General features: G+C 36.7%; 1 protein-coding gene across 1 annotated transcript in view; it reads left to right on the top strand.

Moving 5' to 3' along the window:
* Positions 1 to 19,039, top strand: part of acsl4.S (acyl-CoA synthetase long-chain family member 4 S homeolog) — a gene marked incomplete at its 5' end in the record, with an annotated part of 38,681 nt that extends 19,642 nt beyond the window's left edge. The window contains 13 exon segments of the mRNA NM_001130948.1: positions 253 to 430; positions 3,563 to 3,672; positions 3,790 to 3,928; positions 4,540 to 4,690; positions 5,553 to 5,676; positions 10,494 to 10,565; positions 11,145 to 11,284; positions 11,404 to 11,576; positions 12,098 to 12,172; positions 12,778 to 12,969; positions 13,076 to 13,190; positions 14,580 to 14,737; positions 16,428 to 19,039. Coding sequence (NP_001124420.1) covers positions 253 to 430; positions 3,563 to 3,672; positions 3,790 to 3,928; positions 4,540 to 4,690; positions 5,553 to 5,676; positions 10,494 to 10,565; positions 11,145 to 11,284; positions 11,404 to 11,576; positions 12,098 to 12,172; positions 12,778 to 12,969; positions 13,076 to 13,190; positions 14,580 to 14,737; positions 16,428 to 16,585 — 1,785 coding nt within the window. The 3' untranslated portion in view covers positions 16,586 to 19,039.
* Between the last annotated feature and the right edge of the window lie 838 nt (positions 19,040 to 19,877).

The following is a 19,877-nucleotide window of genomic DNA, read 5'->3' as shown; positions in this document are numbered from 1 at the left end:
AGGGTTACTTTTGGGTATTATTTAGAACTGTTTGTTCCTTCCACGAACCTGAAAGTTCACACGATTCAGTTATTGAATATCCCATTTCTGGAGACAAATCCGTAAGTATTTCTGTAAGAAAGTACACATTGCATCAAGCACTTACTAAAAAAAATTACTAGGACGTGGTACGTTTACTTACAAATGACCATTTATTTTTATAATGAGTCAATTATGTATATATTTGCCTATTATTTGATTTGTGTTTTGCAGCTGATTTTGGGAGAATACAAATGGCTCAGTTATGAAGAAGTAAGCTTGAGAGTGCACCATCTTGGGAGTGGCCTGTCTGCCCTAGGATTGAAACCAAAGAGCACAATAGCAATATTTTGTGAGACCAGAGCAGAGTGGATGATCACTGCACAGGCATGCTTTAAATACAATTTTCCCTGTAAGTATTTTGTTTTTAGCCTTTTGAAAATCTCATGATTTCAACGAAAAATGAAATTTCTCCTCATGCAGTTGGTTATGTCAAAGAGAGGTATTTTCTGGCTGCTTAAAAAGAATTCTGGGACATGCTTTATTTAAAAGCAGGCTTGATTATTAGTGTTGATGAAGCTTTCTTACATGTAGGACGGCAGTTGGAAGAAGGCAAACATTTTCCATAGGTGATGAAAAAAAACATCTAATATTTGAATATTTTGTAGAAAGGTTTACTGCCCCTAAAACAAGAAAATTGCTTTTCTAAAATTGGGTGTGTTGGTGTATTATGTTATCACCATTCTAAAAATAGATATCAAGCACCACTTATTTATTCCAGTCAAAAGGATATGCTACTACAGGTGTCAATAAGTGCAGCAGAAACTGAAAAGGCCAATATAATCCTTCCCAGCATGCACGAATGAATGAATAACAGGCAAGTTAGAGGTAGAAAACCAAGCTGAAGAGCACACTTTAGTCTGCTTCTTAATCATTTCCAGCCCTTCCTAACTTTCTTCTTATTTCTTTGTTTTTAAGGTTGATTTGATGCTGCCTCACGAGTTTTGTTACTTTTCTGTTTGCTGGCAGTTGGCTAAAAACACCAATGAATATAATGTTATTATTTAAGTGTAATTGCATCAGCCTTATGGGCAAGTAGAAGAATGTGCACTATTTCTAAAAAAAATGTAAACAGCTTGTCAAAAAAGTCCTCATTGTAAGCCAAGCAAAAAACCTTTACCCCTGTATGCAATAAAAGGTGCAATGTTTGCCCAGGTGCAATAACTCATAGCAACCAATAAGAAGTTTGTTTTAAAGCAGATAACCAGTAAATGCTACCTGCTGATTGGTTGTTGTAGGTGGCAAGACCTGTAGCAAACTTTGTGTCTTTTATTACATAACCCCCTTAATGTATCAGGACTGTAAAGCAAATTGAAGTGGATTTCATATAAGGCATTATGTGATCCTGTTTATGGCTAACCACCAACACTGTACACTTTCAGGATTCTTAGCTGCAAATTTATCAAGGGTCGAAGTGGAGTTCAAAAAGTTCGAATTTCGAAGTAAATTTCTGGGTACTTCGACCATCGAATAGGCTACTACGACTTTGATTCAAAGTAAAATCTTTCGAATATTGACCATTCGATAATCTCTTAAAAAAAACTTCAACCTCAATAGTTCGCCAAGTTAAACCTGCCAAAGTGCTATGTTAGCCTATGGGGACTTCTAATGCATTTTTCTATTTTTTTTGTAGTCAAAGTAAAATTGTTCGATCGATCGCTGAAATCGTTTGATCGAACGATTTTACTTAGACCGCAAAACGGTCAAATTCGGTAAAAAAACATCGGCATCAATATTCGAAGTCAAAGTATAGCCATTTGATGGTCGAATTTCACTATATTTCACTTCAAAATTCGACCTTTGATAAATCTGCCCCTTAGAGTTACTTTGTAATGTATTTATTTCTCTTTTTATTGTTATGTAAACGTTATATTTCTAAATGCTAAAATTCTGGATAATCCTTAGGTGAAATGGTAGAAAACGGAATATATTCAGCTGTTCTTGAGGCTGCGCTGCTCGCAATACTCAAAGCAATTCCACTTGGTTCGTGCTGAGTGCCACCTGTCTCCTCTTACTGTTGTGTGCCAGTTTACTTTTTCGCTGGTTTGGCTTGCATTGAAACACATGAGCTTCTGTAGTTGTTTAGAGGACTTACTAAACTGTTTATATAGTGCCAGTCAGATCAATGAGAGAATGTGCCTAGAAATTCTTCAACTTTAAGCCTTCAGTATAAGGGCAAAAACTGTAAAAGGAAGAAAATAGAATGCATGGTAATAGTTACAGGAAGAAAATCGGTATAATTTGCTTAATGTGCTTAACAATCCTACAGCTTTGTGCAAATGTATGCTAAAATATCTTTATGTGGAAAGTGCACTTTTTTCATAATTGTTTATATATTGTCTTGAAATAGACCGTGAATTATAAGAGAATAGATGGTTACACACAAAGCAGTCATTTGGTGCCAGCTGTGGCTTACTAACTGCAGTAAATATGGTTAGCCATTACCCCAGAAACAAATCCCTCTTGTACCCCTAGGTGCCTGCTGAATCGAATATATTATTTCTGCTACTCTTTGCCGGGTAATTCTCTGTCAATATAAATGGCAAAACACAAATAAAGGTATTGTGATTGGCAGCTCCTACCTGCAAGCAATTGCATGCAATTTTGTGTAATTTTTATTGGTTCTATTGGAGCTTTGGACTTGTTTGTGGTCTGCAAGTGTGCTGTGCATTTCTTTATCACAGGGGATCGGTATAGATGCAAAAGCCACGTATATATGAGGGGGGGAATAATGGCAATGTTATGTATTTGGTTAGCAGAAAGTGATGTGCAGAGGTTGATGTTCCAATTGATATCCCATATCTGTTACATTATCGGATACATTTGGTGGCTTAACCGAAGAAGCGAGTTTTAGATGAAAGGGGGACTTTAATGCTGTGGTGCAATGTTGAATCCCACAACAGTTTGGAATTTGATGCGAGGAATGAAGGAGGGTGTTTAATCAAGCATGACTCGCAAAACTGCATGAAAGATGGAACGATTGTGTTGTTTACAGTAACAGACAATGTTGGGTAGGGTATGTGTGACTGTTTTCTAAATTGTGTACTGCCTGTTCCCTGTTATACGCTATAACATTCTGCTGTTTTCTCAACTAAAATGTACTGAACTTTCCCATATTATTAGGTCATTTGCAAATTTGTATTTTCTTCTTTTTTTCTTTTTGTAAAATTTAAAACCAGCCACTCACTTAACAGTATTTCAGTACACTCTGCATGAAGTGTTGTGTGAGGTTTTTAATCTTTACATTTTCTTTCTGTCTTTTAACTTGCATATTGTGGAAGTAAAATTGATTCTGATATACCAAGCCATAGTATTTTTATTAAATGGGGCAGGTGTAGTTTAGCAGATCAGTATTTTACCCACGGGCCTGATGTAGTGCAATGTTCCTCACTGTCAGTACTGCAGTAGCCAAGCAAGCATTATCTCATTTTACATAACTAATCATTTATTATTTCATATAAATTTGTCATCTTTTTACTAACAGTGGTGACTTTGTATGCAACACTTGGAGAAGAAGCAGTAGCGTATGGTTTAAATGAATCTGGAGCAAGCTATCTCTTAACCAGTGCTGAACTTCTTGAGACCAAGCTGAAGGTGTGTACAGATATTATTCCTCAGAGCAAAATACATGAAATACACACACTACACTATACATATTTTTACTTCCTTATTTGAAGCACAGATTTTTAATTTATTTTTTTGTATTTTCAGAATGTTCTTTCCCAAGTTACAGGCCTTAAGCATATCATTTATGTTGGCAAGAGAAACATAAACAAAGCAGATTATCCTGCCAGCCTAGAGATCCATAACATAGAGGCAGTGGAAGAATTGGGAGCCAAACCAGAAAACTGTAAGTATGACTCCATGCCACCAAAAAATGTCTCTAAAAGTAGTTGTTTTTAAATTATCCCCTTAATTGTAAAACCAGAAACATGTCTGTATCAAGAGTTTCTCCTCCTATCTCCCTGCTTTTATAGAATTACATTTTTGGCATGCTGGAAATTGTAATTCAAACCCAGCAATCCTCTTTAACAAATAAGCAACAGTGTGCTTTTGTGTCTAGGTACCCCATTAGGACATGCTGTAGATTGGATGTTCCCAGACTTTGGGTTTTGTTATCCAACATTTGTATCTAGCATTAAAAGTTTTTTTGTGTTTCCAATAAATTGCAATGTGTCTCTGAGAGGTGTGCATCTTTCCTGGAAGTAATAGTGGTCTTTCCCTTTCGTGTATATTTCTTTAGGTGCTTAAAATTGTAGCTAAAAAGCAATTGTGGCAATCTGAGTTTTAATGGCAGCGATGGTGGTCAAAAACCCTTGTGTACTTTAGCTCTTGCATTTAAAGTGATATGGACACTTTATTTCTTTAGATGTATGCTGTGCAAGTGCATATAGCATTTCTGTTTCTTTTAATTATTTGCATTTGCTTATTTTCATATTTATATTTTCTTTATATTCTCAGTGAGTAAACCACCATGTAGACCGCTACCTTCAGACTTAGCTGTTGTGATGTATACCAGCGGTTCAACCGGCAGACCCAAAGGCGTAATGATGATTCACAGCAACCTCATAGCTGGCATGGCTGGACAGTGTGAACGAATACCAGGACTCGGGTACATTCCTATTCTGGTTGTTTAACTCCTTTTGCAAATAACTATGTAGGGTATGGTATATGGTATGGCATCTATTATCCAGAATGCTTGAGGTTTCTGCATAGTATTTTTTTAATAATTTGGATCACCATACCTAAAGGCTATTAAAAAAAAAATTAAAAGATGTACTAAATCAAAAACAGAAGTTTATGGCAATGCCAGTCCAATTTATTTCCCTCAGCTGAAGGTCTCTTATTTTCAAATATATCTAGGGGTTCTTCATTTTATATGGTGATTGTTTATCCACCAATATGGATGTATACTGGTTTATTGCAGAGACAGGTGATATAATAAAGTTATTTCTTAAAATGGAGGATAGTCTCCCATAATTCTTATATCCAATTTTCTTCTATATCTGGTTTCCAGAAGGCATTCAATACCTGTATCTTACCTACCATTGTCTAAGATGTATTTGCAATGAAAAAGGTTGGATAGGGTCCAACCCTTAAGAAAATGGTCTGGTTTACTAAGATAGGTAGCAACAGTACAATTCCCCATAGCAGCATGTGAGTTATTTTTTATTTTCTATTAGTAAATTATTCAATGCTAATTACTCATTGGTTGTTTTGGGCAAGTGTACTTGTACTATTTATCACATACGTTTCTACATTTTTTTAATGTCCCCACTTTCCACACCCTGTCACCGCTACACTGCATACCTTTCTCTTCCAGTCTGCACTTTTGTCCCAACAATCCATGAAACTTGTGAAGCTGTTTTTTTATGACCTTTTTGCATTTTCTTGTCCTTTTTATTGTGAGATTTGTAAATGAAAATCTGTATAAAGTAGCATGTCCTAAAGTATAGTCTGACATTGTTTTTCAGCCCACAGGATACCTATATTGGCTACTTGCCTTTAGCACATGTTCTGGAGATGACTGCAGAGATATCCTGTGTTACCTATGGTTGTAGAATTGGGTATTCATCTCCTTTAACACTGTCAGATCAGGTAAGAGACTAATATAGTACCCAATGTTTTACATTGTTCTTGACTAGGATGTGATCATTTACCATTTCTAGATGTTGTGATGCAACCACAGATGGCATCTGACAGACTCTAGATGGCTGAATTATTATTTTTAACATATATTTTTAGAGGCCCAACATATTTCACAGCACTGTAAAATAAATGTTTTTATATAAGGAATATACAGAATTACATACATAGAACATACAGCATTGCATACACAGCGACCAGTAATCGATTCAAAAGGTGAAGAAGGCCCTGTCCATAAGAGCTTACAATTTAAAAGGGTAAGGGATTGAGACACAAGATGTGGGCATGGTCAAGGTAAGGGTGAATCGTATGTTATTGCATTTGGAAGCTAAAAAGAATGAGGGTAGGCTTCTTTAAATAAGTGTGTTTTGAGAGATCTTTTGAAAGCAGAAAGATTGGGACAAAGTTGGACAGACTGTGGGAGAGAATTCCAGAGGAGGGGTGCAGCCCTTGTAAAGGCTTGAATGTGAGCATATGAGGAGTTAATGAGAGAGGAGTTGAGGAGCAGATGAGTAGAGGAGCGTAGTAAGTGGTTGGTTGAATATCTAGAAATTAGTTTAGAGATTTAGTAAGGTGCATAGTTATGAACTGCTTTGAATGTCAGAGTCACAAGTTTGAATTTTTGAAACTTTTGGGCTATTGCAAATTTATTGTTATTATATGCACAAATCTAATTGGTCTGATCATCTGCCAAGTGTTCTTCATGTACATATGGTTATAAAATTTGGGCCAGAAGGATTTCATTCTGTGACTTGTGGCATCTTTATAACACTGTAGGGTTAATGACTAAAACTTGACTTTTTCTCACTTTATTTAATCCAAAAAATCAACCAAACTTGAATGCCCTTAATTTACCAAAAATTATTCTCTATAAAATCGGTTCGACAAAAAGCCGTGCCAAAATTGAGTGTCAATTTGAATCATGCAAATTTTTCGAATTGTCGCTCTGAAAACTCTAATTTATTGGATTATCAAATGATCAAACCAGCGCAAACCTCCCAAAACGTTGAGAATCCTGATGGTAAAACACGTGTTCCAATTGTAAAAGGGGTGGTTCACCTTCAAACAACTAGTTGTTTTCAGATAGATCACCTGAAATAACGACTTTTTCCAATGACTTTCTATTTTCCATGTGTCACTGTTTTTTTAATATTGAAGTTTAAAGTGTCATGATTCATCTTCTGAAGCACCTCTGGGAGGAGGGTCGCTGACCCTGTAAACTGTTCTAAATGGATACATTTTTTTATCTTTGTCCCTGCTGAGCAGAATCTCTGGGTTTCACAGGCAGCTGTTAGAATTGATACAATAGTTGCTAATACTCCAGAAATGCTGCTGAGAAATGGATCAACTAAATGTTGCAAAATTGTAACCGTTCAGTCTGCACCTGAATTACTGAACTGCCAGACTGAAACACCAGACACGAACATTCAACTTTAAACTTAGTTTTTGGAAAAACAGTAACAAATAAATAATGAAAAGTAATTGAAAAAAGTCTTTATTTCTGGGGAACAATCTAAAAACAACTGATTTGAAAAAAGTGTTTGGAAGGTGAACAACCCCTTTAAGGAACCATCTGCCTTTGACTACATGATTTGAACAGTTTTAGCTGGAGTATTTTTGTAAAAATTCAAGGTTTTTATTTCCTCTAAAAATCTGGATTTTTTTGCCCTTTTAAAACTCAACCAGAAAAATTTGAGGCTTAATAAATAGGCCCTGTGTGTAGTTTTTACTCAAGTATCTTATTCGCTTTAGCATGTTCCAGTCGTGCTAAACGATGATGAGCTGTGTATGACACATGGGTCAGGAGCTTTTCTGTTTGTTTTAAATGGAAGAAAACATGATCCTTTGCTGAACAGATAATCATGCAAATTTTACACAATCCGTTTGCTAGTGCATACGATATTCATTACAACTGCCCGTGACACAGGATAGGATATACTGCTAATGCTTCTCTTTGTGTTTGATGTTTGTTCCATTATTCTCTTATGTGAGTGCACTCGGTGGGAGAAGGTTATTTCAATGCTCATGAACTGCACGCTTATTCACCCGACTCTGATTTCAACGGAGTCATTGTTCCTGCAATGGGAAGGCTGAGCCCAACAATAGCAAGTGTTTTTGTTGTGAGATAGGCTTCCGGAACTACACAGCAATAACTGCCTTACCCTTAACTAGTGCTTCCAACAATAAAATCCATTATCTGTTCTAGACAGTCCCTAGCTTTCCAACTGTATTGCACTACAGCTTCTAGCTTTGCATATCTCTTGTGGATTTAGTGCTCATGGCTCATACTTCAAACCAACCCAGAAGTATATTAAAGAGGCTGACCATCTTTAAAATAACTTTTAGCATAATGTAAAAAGTGATCTTCTGAAATAGTTTGCATTATTTGTAGTTTTCGAGTTATTTACTTTATTTTCAGCAGTTTCCAGATCAACATATCAATAGCTATTTTGTTGCTAGTGTCCAGATTGCCCCAGCCAGACCTTGAATTGAATGACAGACTGGAATATCAATAGGAGAGGGACTGAATAAAAAGATGAGTAGCTTTAACAAATCATATTGTAGCCCAAAAGAGCATGTCAAGGGTCAGTGACTCCAATTTCAAAGCTTAAAAATATCAGAAGAAGGCAAAGAATTTTAAACTATGAGAAAAATGAAGGCCTGTTGAAAAATTAATCAAGCAGAACTATATGTTCTGAATAAAAAGCGATAATTTATACCCGAAAAAGTGATCTACTAAAATATTTTATCACAATGGCATATACTTTAAATATGAGTTAATTATTTTTTTCCAGGAAAAGGAAGGCTATAAATATTGTAGAATGGCACTAGGCTGCGCTCCAAATGACTCCTTTAAACAACAACAGGAGGGGGATTTCTGTGCAGCTTGGGTGGTGCTTAGTTGCTAAATACTTGCTTTTGGGAAGGACTTAAATGTGTTCGTAAGGAGCACATATTTGCTTCTCTCCTACTCATGAAATCAGCAGGCTGATGTATGAGTTGGACGTAGCTGTTGTCAGTAATCTGTTAAACATTAATATTGTGCTTTCCACTGTGAAAAATAACAAAGCTGAGAAATAATAGCAACAGTGGATGCTGAGAGGAAAGTTTTCTCTCCGTGGGAAGAGTTGTCTTAATGTAGTAGAAACTAATACATGTACAGGATAGTGTGTGTCTGGTGATTTCCTGCAAGTAACATGAGAGGAATAGGGACAGATAGTGATAGCTCAATGCTTATAAGGCAATTCCTACCATTTACATGCATTGGCTAGAGCATACCAATCTTTAGGGCATTATGGTTATTATCCTATTTATATTGTGTCAACATATGCTGCATAGAAATGTTATTTCCGTCTAGTAATATACTCCTTTGATCTGTGCTAAATGAAATGTGCATCTTGGATAATGAGCGTTGAAATGTTCTGATTTCTTTGAGCAGGATAGTGAGGAAGTCAGTCTAAGGAAATAGTTTCCAGATTTGCTAGATAAACACTTGCTTACAGCTGTGTTCAGACACGCATTTAGTATTGTAAACTTTACATGGAAGAGCAAAATACTTCTTTTGGTCAACATGAAAACAGGATGTTGATTTGGAATTGGTAAAAAATTGCAACACAGAAAATCTTTTAAGGCTCCTTATATGTCATAAGGTGTTTTCATCAGCTGTGCATTTCAGCCAGAGGAGAAGCTCTTAAAACTGCCCTTGTTCCTACCACCTACCATGCCATTAAATAGGAACCATGGCAGAACTGGAGCTTTTCATCTTGGAAACCCATTTCATCTGCCCTCCAACCAGTTATCTTTTCTTATAGAAACTTGACAGAAATAGCATCTTCTCATTAGTGTTAAATAACATTTTGAAATGGAAACTGTGCTAAAGGTTGGGTTTTCTGACACAGAGATGTCCCTTTATTGTAAGTGCGTGTATGATGACTTTCTTGGTTGCTGCAAGTCTTATAAAACTCTGAGGCTAATGAGGGAAATGTATATAAATATTATAGTTTATTTTTTTATATTAAGAAAATTAAATTATTGTTGATCTTGTTTGCTTAAAATAAAGGGATACTGTCATGGGAAAAAATTTTTTTTTCAAAATGAATCAGTTAATAGTGCTGCTCCAGCAGAATTCTGCACTGAAATCCATTTCTCAAAAGAGCATACAGATTTTTTTATATTCAATTTTGAAATCTGACATGGGGCTAGACATTTTGTCAATTTCCCAGCTGCCCCAAGTCATGTGACTTGTGCTCTGATAAACTTCAGTCATTCTTTACTGCTGTACTGCAAGTTGGAGTGATATCACCCCCTCCCTTTCCCCTCCCAGCAGCCAAACAAAAGAACAATGGGAAGGTAACCAGATAACAGCTCCCTAACACAAGATAACAGCTGCCTGGTAGATCTAAGAACAACACTCAATAGTAAAAACCCATGTCCCACTGAGACACATTCAGTTACATTGAGAAGGAAAAACAGCAGCCTGCCAGAAAGCAATTCTCTCCTAAAGTGTAGGCACAAGTCACATGACCATGGGCAGCTGGGAAATTGACAAAATGTCTAGCCCCATGTCAGATTTCAAAATTGAATATAAAAAAATCTGTTTGCTCTTTTGAGAAATGGATTTCAGTGCAGAATTCTGCTGGAGCAGCACTATTAACGGATTCATTTTGAAAAAAAATTTTTCCCCATGATAGTATCCCTTTAAAGAATAAATCTTGTCTGTCATTATACTAACCTTATATATATATATATATATTATTTTTTTTTTTCAGTCTAGCAAAATTAAGAAGGGAAGTAAAGGTGACTGTACTGTCCTGAGGCCAACACTGATGGCTGCAGTGCCTGTAAGTGCCAACCTATTATATGTAATGTTTTTTTTTTTTTTCATTTAAACGTATATTAACGAACCCAAAAATTCAGCAATACCCAGATCAAACATAACTTTGCTCCAGTGTGCATGGCATATCGGTTGCTTTTTTCAGTTTGCAAACTGTGGGTTTCAGAATTCCCCTATGAGTATGTCACAGTGTGGAGGTGAGAGGTGGAACTAGACTCAGAAGTGTTCTAGCATTGTCACTCTACAATGCCATTGTGAAGAATGCTCCACATAGATCTCTATGCAAAGTTATATAAAGTTATGTTTCCAATCTGTATGCCCCTTCTCCCTTTTGTCACTAGCCTTTGCTAATCCGAGTAGCATCCTATTGCAAAGCAGCATATAAAACACTGTAGTCCCATTGAGTCTGGGCCAACAGTTTGCATTGTTAATAATGGAATTATTATTATCAACACATTTATAAAGATATTCTACAGCACTGTACAGTAGAAAGGTGTATACATCTTTTTTTATAAACATACAAAAGTCTACTTTTTGCAGAAGCAATATATTTTATCTAGCTTTATTTTGTCCCTTTTTTTTGTAGGAAATTATGGATCGGATTTATAAAAATGTCATGAGTAAAGTACAGGAAATGAATGTAATACAACGCACTTTGTTTAAACTCGGGTATGATTACAAACTGGAGCAGATAAAGAAAGGATATGATGCTCCACTCTGTAACATGTGAGTACATACTGGATTCTCTGTATTTTGCTTTTTGATATATTATTGTAGAGACATAGCTGAGCAAAAATATTTTGAATTAAGGTACATTGTATAAAAAAATTCCCTTCTCTTTTCAGGTTGCTCTTTAAAAAAGTCAAAGCTTTACTCGGTGGGAACGTACGGATGATGCTGTGTGGGGGAGCCCCACTATCCCCACAAACACAGCGTTTTATGAATATTTGTTTCTGCTGCCCTGTTGGCCAGGGTTATGGATTAACAGAAACATGTGGGGCTGGCACTATTACAGAAGGTAAATGCTGCTTAAGTGCATGGCTTAGTCTTGGCTAATGATAGCCCCAAGGTTAAGATATATGTATGACATTATTATTTAATGTTTGTTCAGTTTCCATCAAGTGGAAGAAGCAGCGCTTGTTTTAACTCCTTCTACTCTATAAGGGTCCAAAAATCTACCAGTCCTTTAGGTTAACTGAATGCTTCTTTAGGTACTTGAGGCATAGTTAGCTTGGTGTATCTTAAATCTGCCTATAAGCTTCTTTTGTTTATCACATTGTAAATGTACTTCCAGGCTGCATAAAGCAATAGTAATATGCTTCCTCCCTTACATAAGCTGACATTAAGGCAGTGCAATGTAATACCCCATATTCTGTTTGCACAGCCAGCATATTTTTTTGTTTCATCCTTCCCTACCCCTTTTATGAACAATATTGAATACCCCTAATGGAATAAGTTTCATATGTCCTAATAAAATTACATAATTGCCACATATGTGACTGTAACATTCATTAGAAGTATTTTTTTTTTCTCTTCCAGTTTGTGACTATAGCACTGGCAGAGTGGGGGCTCCGCTGACCTGCTGTGAAATTAAACTACGGGACTGGCAAGAAGGTACGCAGTGTATTGTGTTGTGTGTATGTAGTATTCTGCTGTACCTTTCAGCAGATATCTGCTTTGCACAATATGCCCTAAATAGAAAATGTTTAAAATAGCTAACATTTCAAGTACTGTTTTTGTTCCGGATCATTTTTTTATTCTAATAAACTTTATGCTAACCACCTAGGTGCTTATTAATGCTACACATTTGCATGCAAGCTTTAGAAGTCATGAGATAACTCTTGCCCAAGTACTGTTTGATTTTATTCATTAAGAAAGGGTGGCTTTCATGGCCATAAACTGTATAACACATGGGTATATTTCAGTTTTAGCCTCTGTACCCACAGACTGTTTTGTTGCTGTATAGCTGAACACATAAAACGTACAATACAGCAAGCACAAGTAAAAGTGTTTGTTGAGTTTTCCTCACAGGAGTTTGAATCCACAGGAGCGACACTGACCACAGCAAAAAACAAAAAAAAAATTCTGTGTTCATCTTTGAATTAACAGATACATTGCATATAGATACATGGGGTAAATCTACAATTGTAAATTTGAAAAAGTGTATTTGGAAGTGTTGCAACCAAAGGCTCTTGGGCAACTTATTTGTTTACTTTCAGGTGGTTATACAAATCTGGATAAGCCACATCCAAGGGGAGAGATAATTATTGGAGGGCAAAATGTTTCAGTGGGGTATTTTAAAAATGAAGACAAGACCATGGAAGATTTCTATGTTGATGAAAACGGACAACGGTGGTTTTGTACGGGCGACATTGGAGAATTTCACCCAGATGGCTGCTTACAAATAATTGGTAGGTCAAAAACTGCCATTTCTTCTATGCCTTTTTTTCCCCTCCATCCTTCTACCTAACTAGGAATTTCATGATAGTCCACAATCTTGTCTTTTATTCTGTACAGATCGCAAAAAGGATCTTGTGAAATTACAAGCTGGGGAGTACGTGTCTCTGGGAAAAGTGGAAGCAGCGTTGAAGAACTCTCCACTTGTTGACAACATTTGTGCTTATGCCAACAGGTACAGCTTTAGCTGCAATTTCTTTGCCATGGGTTCTAGGCAAGGGGAGTTACTTTCCTTAAAGGAGAAGGAAAGCTACCGGAGCAGTTTATTGCCAATAGATTAGCCACAATAGTGCAAGCTATAACACTATATTTATTCTGTAGAATGCTTTACCATACCTGTGTAATCAGCTCTAGAAGCTCTCACAGTTTGTTTAGGATAGCAGCTGCCATATTATATTGTTGTGACATCACTTCCTGCCTGAGTCTCTCCCTGCTCACTCATAGCTCGGAACTCAGATTACAGCAGGGAGGGGAGGAGGGAGGGGGAGACGAGCAAACTGAGCATGTTCAAGCCCTGCCCTGGAGGTTTAAACTGAAGACAGGAAGTATGATACAGAAGCCCATGTATACACAATAGAAGGAAAGAAATGCAGTATTTCTTTTGACAGAGGACTCAGAGCAGCATTACTTTGAGGGGTTACTGGTGTATTTATATAGACCTTTCTGATAAAGCTTATTTAGTTTTAGCCTTTCCTTCTCCTTTAAAGGGATACTGTCATGGGAAAACATGTTTTTTCCCCAAAACACATCAGTTAATAGTGCTGCTCTAGCAGAATTCTGCACTGAGATCTGTTTCTAAAAAAGAGCAAATACATTTTGTTTATATTTAATTTTGAAATCTGACATTGGGCTAGACATATTGTCAGTTTCCCAGCTGTCCCCAGTCATGTGACTTGTGCTCTGATAAACTTCAGTCACTCTTTACTGCTGTACTGCAGTTGGAGTGATATTACCCCCCCCCAGCAGCCTAACAACAGAAATATGGGAAGGTAACCAGATAGCAGCTCCATCCATCTAGGTCCCACTGCGACACATTCAATTGCATTGAGCAGCACTCAATAGAAGAAACCAGGTCCCACTGTGACACATTCAGCTACATGGAGTAGGAGAAACTACAGCCTGCCAGAAAGCAGTTCCATCCTAAAGTTCTTGTTTTTCCTGAAAGCACATGACCAGGCAAAATCACCTGAGATGGCTGCCTACACACCAATATTACAAATAAAAAAAATACACTTGCTGGTTCAGGAATTAAATTTTTTTTTATTGTAGAGTAAATTATTTGTAGTGTAAACCGTGTAATTTAGAAATAAAAACGTCACCATAAAAATCATGACAGAAATCAAGTCATTAATGCCCCTTTACAGGCACACTTGGATGACAAGATGCTTCTAGTTTTGCTAAGTGGAAAAAACACATACTTTATTATGGCTTCACCTGATCTCTTAATGTCAATGAAAGAGAACCATATTCCCAGTAGGAAATCAATTTATTTTTCTTGCAGCCACTTCTCTATGGGCGCACGCAGTGTATAATAATGTAACGCTAAACTTGTGTGTGATTCCAGTTTTCATTCCTACGTGATCAGCTTTGTGGTTCCTAATCAAAAGAAGCTGACGAGTTTAGCCGAACAGAAAGGCATCGATGGAACTTGGGAGGAAATCTGTAACAATCCTGTAATGGAGACTGAAGTATTAAAGGAGATTAAGGAGGTTGCCAACTCATGTAAGTCACATTCTGTTTATCTCATTCCTCTCTTCTATTCTTTATTTATAGTTAAGAAGACATGATGGTGTCATACATTTTTTTTGATGTATACTTTCATTTATTAAAATTAAAGAATGCAAAATCATACTTTATGGAACAGGATCTACATGTATCTCTTAAGCTCTTGAAAAGGCTGTATCTGACCCCATACACGTTGGGCCGTCCTTCATCAGCAGCATGTTGTATCTGTCATAGCACAGGTAAAGTTGCCATCAATTGATAACAGATTCTAATTTTCCTTTCTCCCATTTCTTGGGTTCTATGAACCCTTTCATGCATAATGTAGCTCATCGGCATGGCAACTGTATTTTTCAAAATAGCTACTGTGTATTTTGTTGCACCTACATTTTGACATGACATAACCAGCAGCATAGTAAAATCTAAGCAAACGTAATGAATTTTATGTGTGTATTAACCTGCTCAGTGTTTTCAGACGGGGTATCTGCTCCATCTGCTGCCATCTAGTGTTTACAATATTTCCTCCAAGTCTGCATTTTCTTGAGGTTTCAACATGCTGCCAAATACTGAAAACATATTTTTAAAAACCATGCAGATAATAAAAAACATGAAAAAATCTTTTATTTTACTATAACTTTTTTTTAACACAACCAATACAGTCCAAATATTCATATTTATTTATCAGCCCCTTTACCTTTTCTATCTCTTCTCTCAAAGATAAACTATACACATTGGAGCCAATTGCCTACATAAACTAGATGCCTAAAAAGAGCTGTGATTGGCCATTTGGTGTCCCTTATGTGGAATGGCAGCCTACAGGAGACTCTGTTTGGCTGTACACTTTTTTTATGCCAGCAAAAATTGCCTGGAATTGAAAAAGCATGCATTTTTAGCTGCTTTGAGGCCACTGGGAGAAACAACCAAGTGGTTGGTGAGAAACATGTTGCTTGTGAGCTACAGGTTGGGGATCACTGATGTAGAGAGTGATATACTGAGACAATTTGTAATTGGTTTTCATTTTTTATTATCTCTGTTTTTTGTTATTTAGCTTTTTATTAATTTGCTCTACAGGGTGAACCACTCCTTTAACAAGACTTGTTAAAGGACAGTGAAAGATGTGAAGGACTGCACGATCTCTGCAAATGTAATATACATACTTGCAAAAGGTCTGCTCAGTCCCATAAAACATCAGTTCCCCTGTAAATGTGGATGGTAGGATCCGTTTCAGGGTATGAGGGGCTCTGTTCCTATCGGTGTATGTTAAAAACAGCTGAATTCACCTTCAAGAATGGTCTCTTTTCATTATTTTGAGGTCTGAGCTTGTTGAGATCAGCATTTATATACCTATTGTAGTCAGCCCATTGGCAGTCAGATCCAGTTTCACAAATTGGTAGTGTGGCATTCTCATCCAATGACTTTTTTAAGCTGAATGATAGTCCCAATTGTATGATGATACAATGGAAATGCTGGAGACCTACTAAAATCCTGGGCACCAGAATTCCTAAATTTACCATTAATACTGTATTTATAAATATAGCACAGCAAATTTGTGTAAGAAGGTTCAAAAGTTTTACTTTACACCCCTTTTTATCTAGGGGATTTTTCCTTCATAACAAAAGGTTGTTTATTTGCAATAAAACCAGATAATTTACAAAGAGTCTAAAACTCTTGCCTCTGCTCTGTTTTCCAGTGAAGTTAGAGCGGTTTGAAATTCCTATCAAAGTACGACTGAGTCCGGATCCCTGGACCCCCGAAACAGGCCTGGTAACAGATGCATTCAAACTGAAGAGGAAAGAGTTGAAGAACCACTATATAACTGATATCGAACGCATGTATGGAGGGAAATAGGACCAAAGACTTTTGTCTTTTTGTGGTTGTGTGTATTTTTTTATTTTTTAGTGCAGAGGAAACTTTCAATTGACTTCATACAATCTCAGTGTGGAGTGGTGACCATGCCTGTGTCAATGCATGTTTGTGAAGATCTACAGACTTGACAGTCTAGTTTAAGGGTTGTTTTTGCCCATTATTATATATTTTATGGATCTCTAGCAGAAATCAGGGGTTTTTGGAGTATAAGCAATGTCATGACTTTGGAATTTGCTTTCAGTTAGTTGGTTTATTGGGTGGATTAGCCTTCTAATCCTTCAAGGAACAAAGTTTTAACTCCTTAATATTCGCTGAAAAATACATGAGACTATAAAAATCTCCATTACCTCTGTGTGCAAGATTGTGGCAACCCTTGAACTGATGCAGTGGTTTGGTGTCCTTGACAACTATACTTAATGGTCTGTAGCCTTACTAATACTATATGTGCACACACCCCACCCCTGGCCAGTAGAACCGAAATGGTAAAATCCAGTTCCTCCACTGCATGAAAGTATTAACAGAAAGAACAAGTCTGTATTTTCCAGAAGCTTGGAAAACTCCTTGGCCCTGATGAAAAACTACTACTAGCTGCATATATTGATAACATGGATCATACATGAACCATTTGCTGCTTTTTGAAAGTGTTCCCATAGAAATGTTAACTAAAATTCAGGGATATATTAAAAAAAAGATAAATGTTTATCTAACTAGAATAGTCCGGTTTAAGCATGATTTAATTAACCCTCTCTGTTACCCTATAAATTTATTTTGCCCTAAGTAGCATTTAGGTTCTTAAATGTATACAGTCATGGGAAAAAATGTTTCAGAATTCATCAGTTAATAGTGTTGCTCCAGCAGAATTCTGCACTGAAATCTGTTTCTCAAAAGAGCAAATAATTTTTCTTATATTTAATTTTGAAATCTGACATGGGGCTAGACATATTGTCAATTTCCCAGCTGCCCCCAGTCATGTGACTTGTGCTCTGATAAACTTCAGTCACTCTGCTGTACTGCAAGTTCGAGTGATATCACCCTCCATTCCCCCCCCCCAGCAGCCTAACAACAGAACAATGGGAAGGTAATCAGATAGCAGCTCCCTAATACAAAATAACAACTGCCTGGTAGATCGAAGAACAGCACTCAATAGTAAAATCCAGGTCCCACTGTGACACATTCAGTTACATTGAATAGGAGAATCAACAACCTGCCAGAAAGCAGTTCCATCCTAAAGTGCTGGCTCTTTCTGAATGCACATGACCAGGCAAAATGACCTGAGTTGGCTACATACACACCAATATTACAACTTTACACTTGCTGGTTCAGAAATAAAATTTTATATGGTAGAGTGAATTATTTGCAGAGTAAACAATGCAATTTAGAAATAAAAACTACATCATAAAAATAATGACAGAATATATTTAAGTACTGAGCCATGTCTTCCTAGCAAGGCTGGAAGTTATAAATGACACCTTTGTATTCTAGAACTTTTTCCTCAATCCACTGTGTATCGACAATCCCTTTTTGTCTCTTACATCGCTGGAAGTCTTCCACCACTTTCTTGTTTGAAATTCCCCCCCCCCCCAGTACAGGACGGCAATACACATCTGAGCTGTATGCTGTAGGCCTTTCACACAATAATATGCCTATTATATTTAGTAGTACTTATGTTGCTCCTCTTTAAAGTAAGGTGAAATACTGTGCTAGTCACATCAAGGGGATGATGGCCTCCTCGTTTGTCCTGTGTGCTTTATACTGTATGTCCAGCAAATAGATTATAGACTATTAAATGTCAGTAGGGTAGTTTCAGTATTTGGTGAGCTCTAACTCCTAACCACCCTTGATGGTAGATATGTGCATAAGAAGTGAGAGCCCTATAGCACACGAGCTTTCTCAAAGTAATGTATCGGAGAAGAGAAAATCAGTCAATATATATACAGTATATATTCGGATTGTAACGGGTGTACTTGGATAGCTAAGTAGGTTTAAAGAAATAATATTTAAAACTAGTTAATAGTGTGTCACTTGCCCTTGACTTTGTAGCTATTTATTTTCTAGATCTGCCCTGTTTCAGAAAAAATAGCAATATAACATAATATATACTGAATCCAAATTGGAGTTCTTTTGGGCAGAGGAGTGGGGGAGATCCCAAAGACTGAAGGTTTGTAATAAATTGTAGCTGTTTGTATAAAGTTATTTATTTGCTCCCCACGGAAGGGAAAATGTGTAATTAAGATACAAACATGAGTAAATCTCTAAAGTCGAGACTGTGCTACCTTTTTGGGTCATGGGTGACAAACTATCCATCTGTACAAAGAGAGTTCTCTTAAAGCTCCAGTCGGATGAGTGAGCAGGCATGAACACCCATGGCCTTAGATTGCCCATCACTCTATTAGTGGGTTGAATATAAAGCAGAAATACTGTAAAAAAAAAAAAAAATGACGTACTTTGCACTTTTAATTAAGATGCCTTGTTACTGATGCTGAGCTGTTTGTGCTGTCAGTCGGCTGCTCAACATGTTCCTTTTTTAATATCAATATCTTAAACTATTTATTAGGAAAGAGAACAATATTTTGAAGAATATATAAAACACCTCTGAATACTGTATATATTAGTGATGCACCAAAACAACTTTTTGGGATTCAACCGAAAACCCCGAATCCTTCATGAAATATTCGGCTGAATACCGAACCAAATCCTAATTTGCATATGCAAATTAGGGGAGGGAAAGGAAAAGGTGGGAAAAATGTTTTTTACTTCCTTGTATTGTGACAAAACCGTGATTTCCCTTCCCACACCGAATTTACATATGCAAATTAGGATTTGGTTCTGCCATGCACAAGTCTACAGAGAACTTAGTGTCACTTTTTTTTCATTCTCTTTTGTACTTGTTTGTCATATAAGGGGATATCTTTTGTATGTAATGTTTCTCAAACCACAGTTCCAGTTGGATATTAAGGCTGTTTTTCAACACTTTGTTTGATCTTCGATAGCTGGCAGTGAAATTTGGATTAGCAATGTACTATTACAAACTTGCTGGGGCCTTATTACTTGCTTGTGCTGATCTGAACTATGAAACAAAGATGTCCGCTGTGATTTTATAAATTTTCTTTTTGAGGTATTGTATATAAATAACCTATGTATGAAAAACAGCTAGCTAATATTCCATGGCTGGAAATGCTGCATATGTATGAATCTACCACTGCCACAGAAGGGACCACAGACTGATGTGTGTTTATTTATATTCTTTTACAGTTATGTATTTTCCTGAACATAT

This window comes from Xenopus laevis, chromosome 8S, assembly GCF_017654675.1.
Source record: "Xenopus laevis strain J_2021 chromosome 8S, Xenopus_laevis_v10.1, whole genome shotgun sequence".
In the NCBI taxonomy this organism is placed as follows: domain Eukaryota; kingdom Metazoa; phylum Chordata; class Amphibia; order Anura; family Pipidae; genus Xenopus; species Xenopus laevis.
Note: the sequence above shows the minus strand (reverse complement) of the source record. Positions and strands in the feature narration are given on the sequence as shown.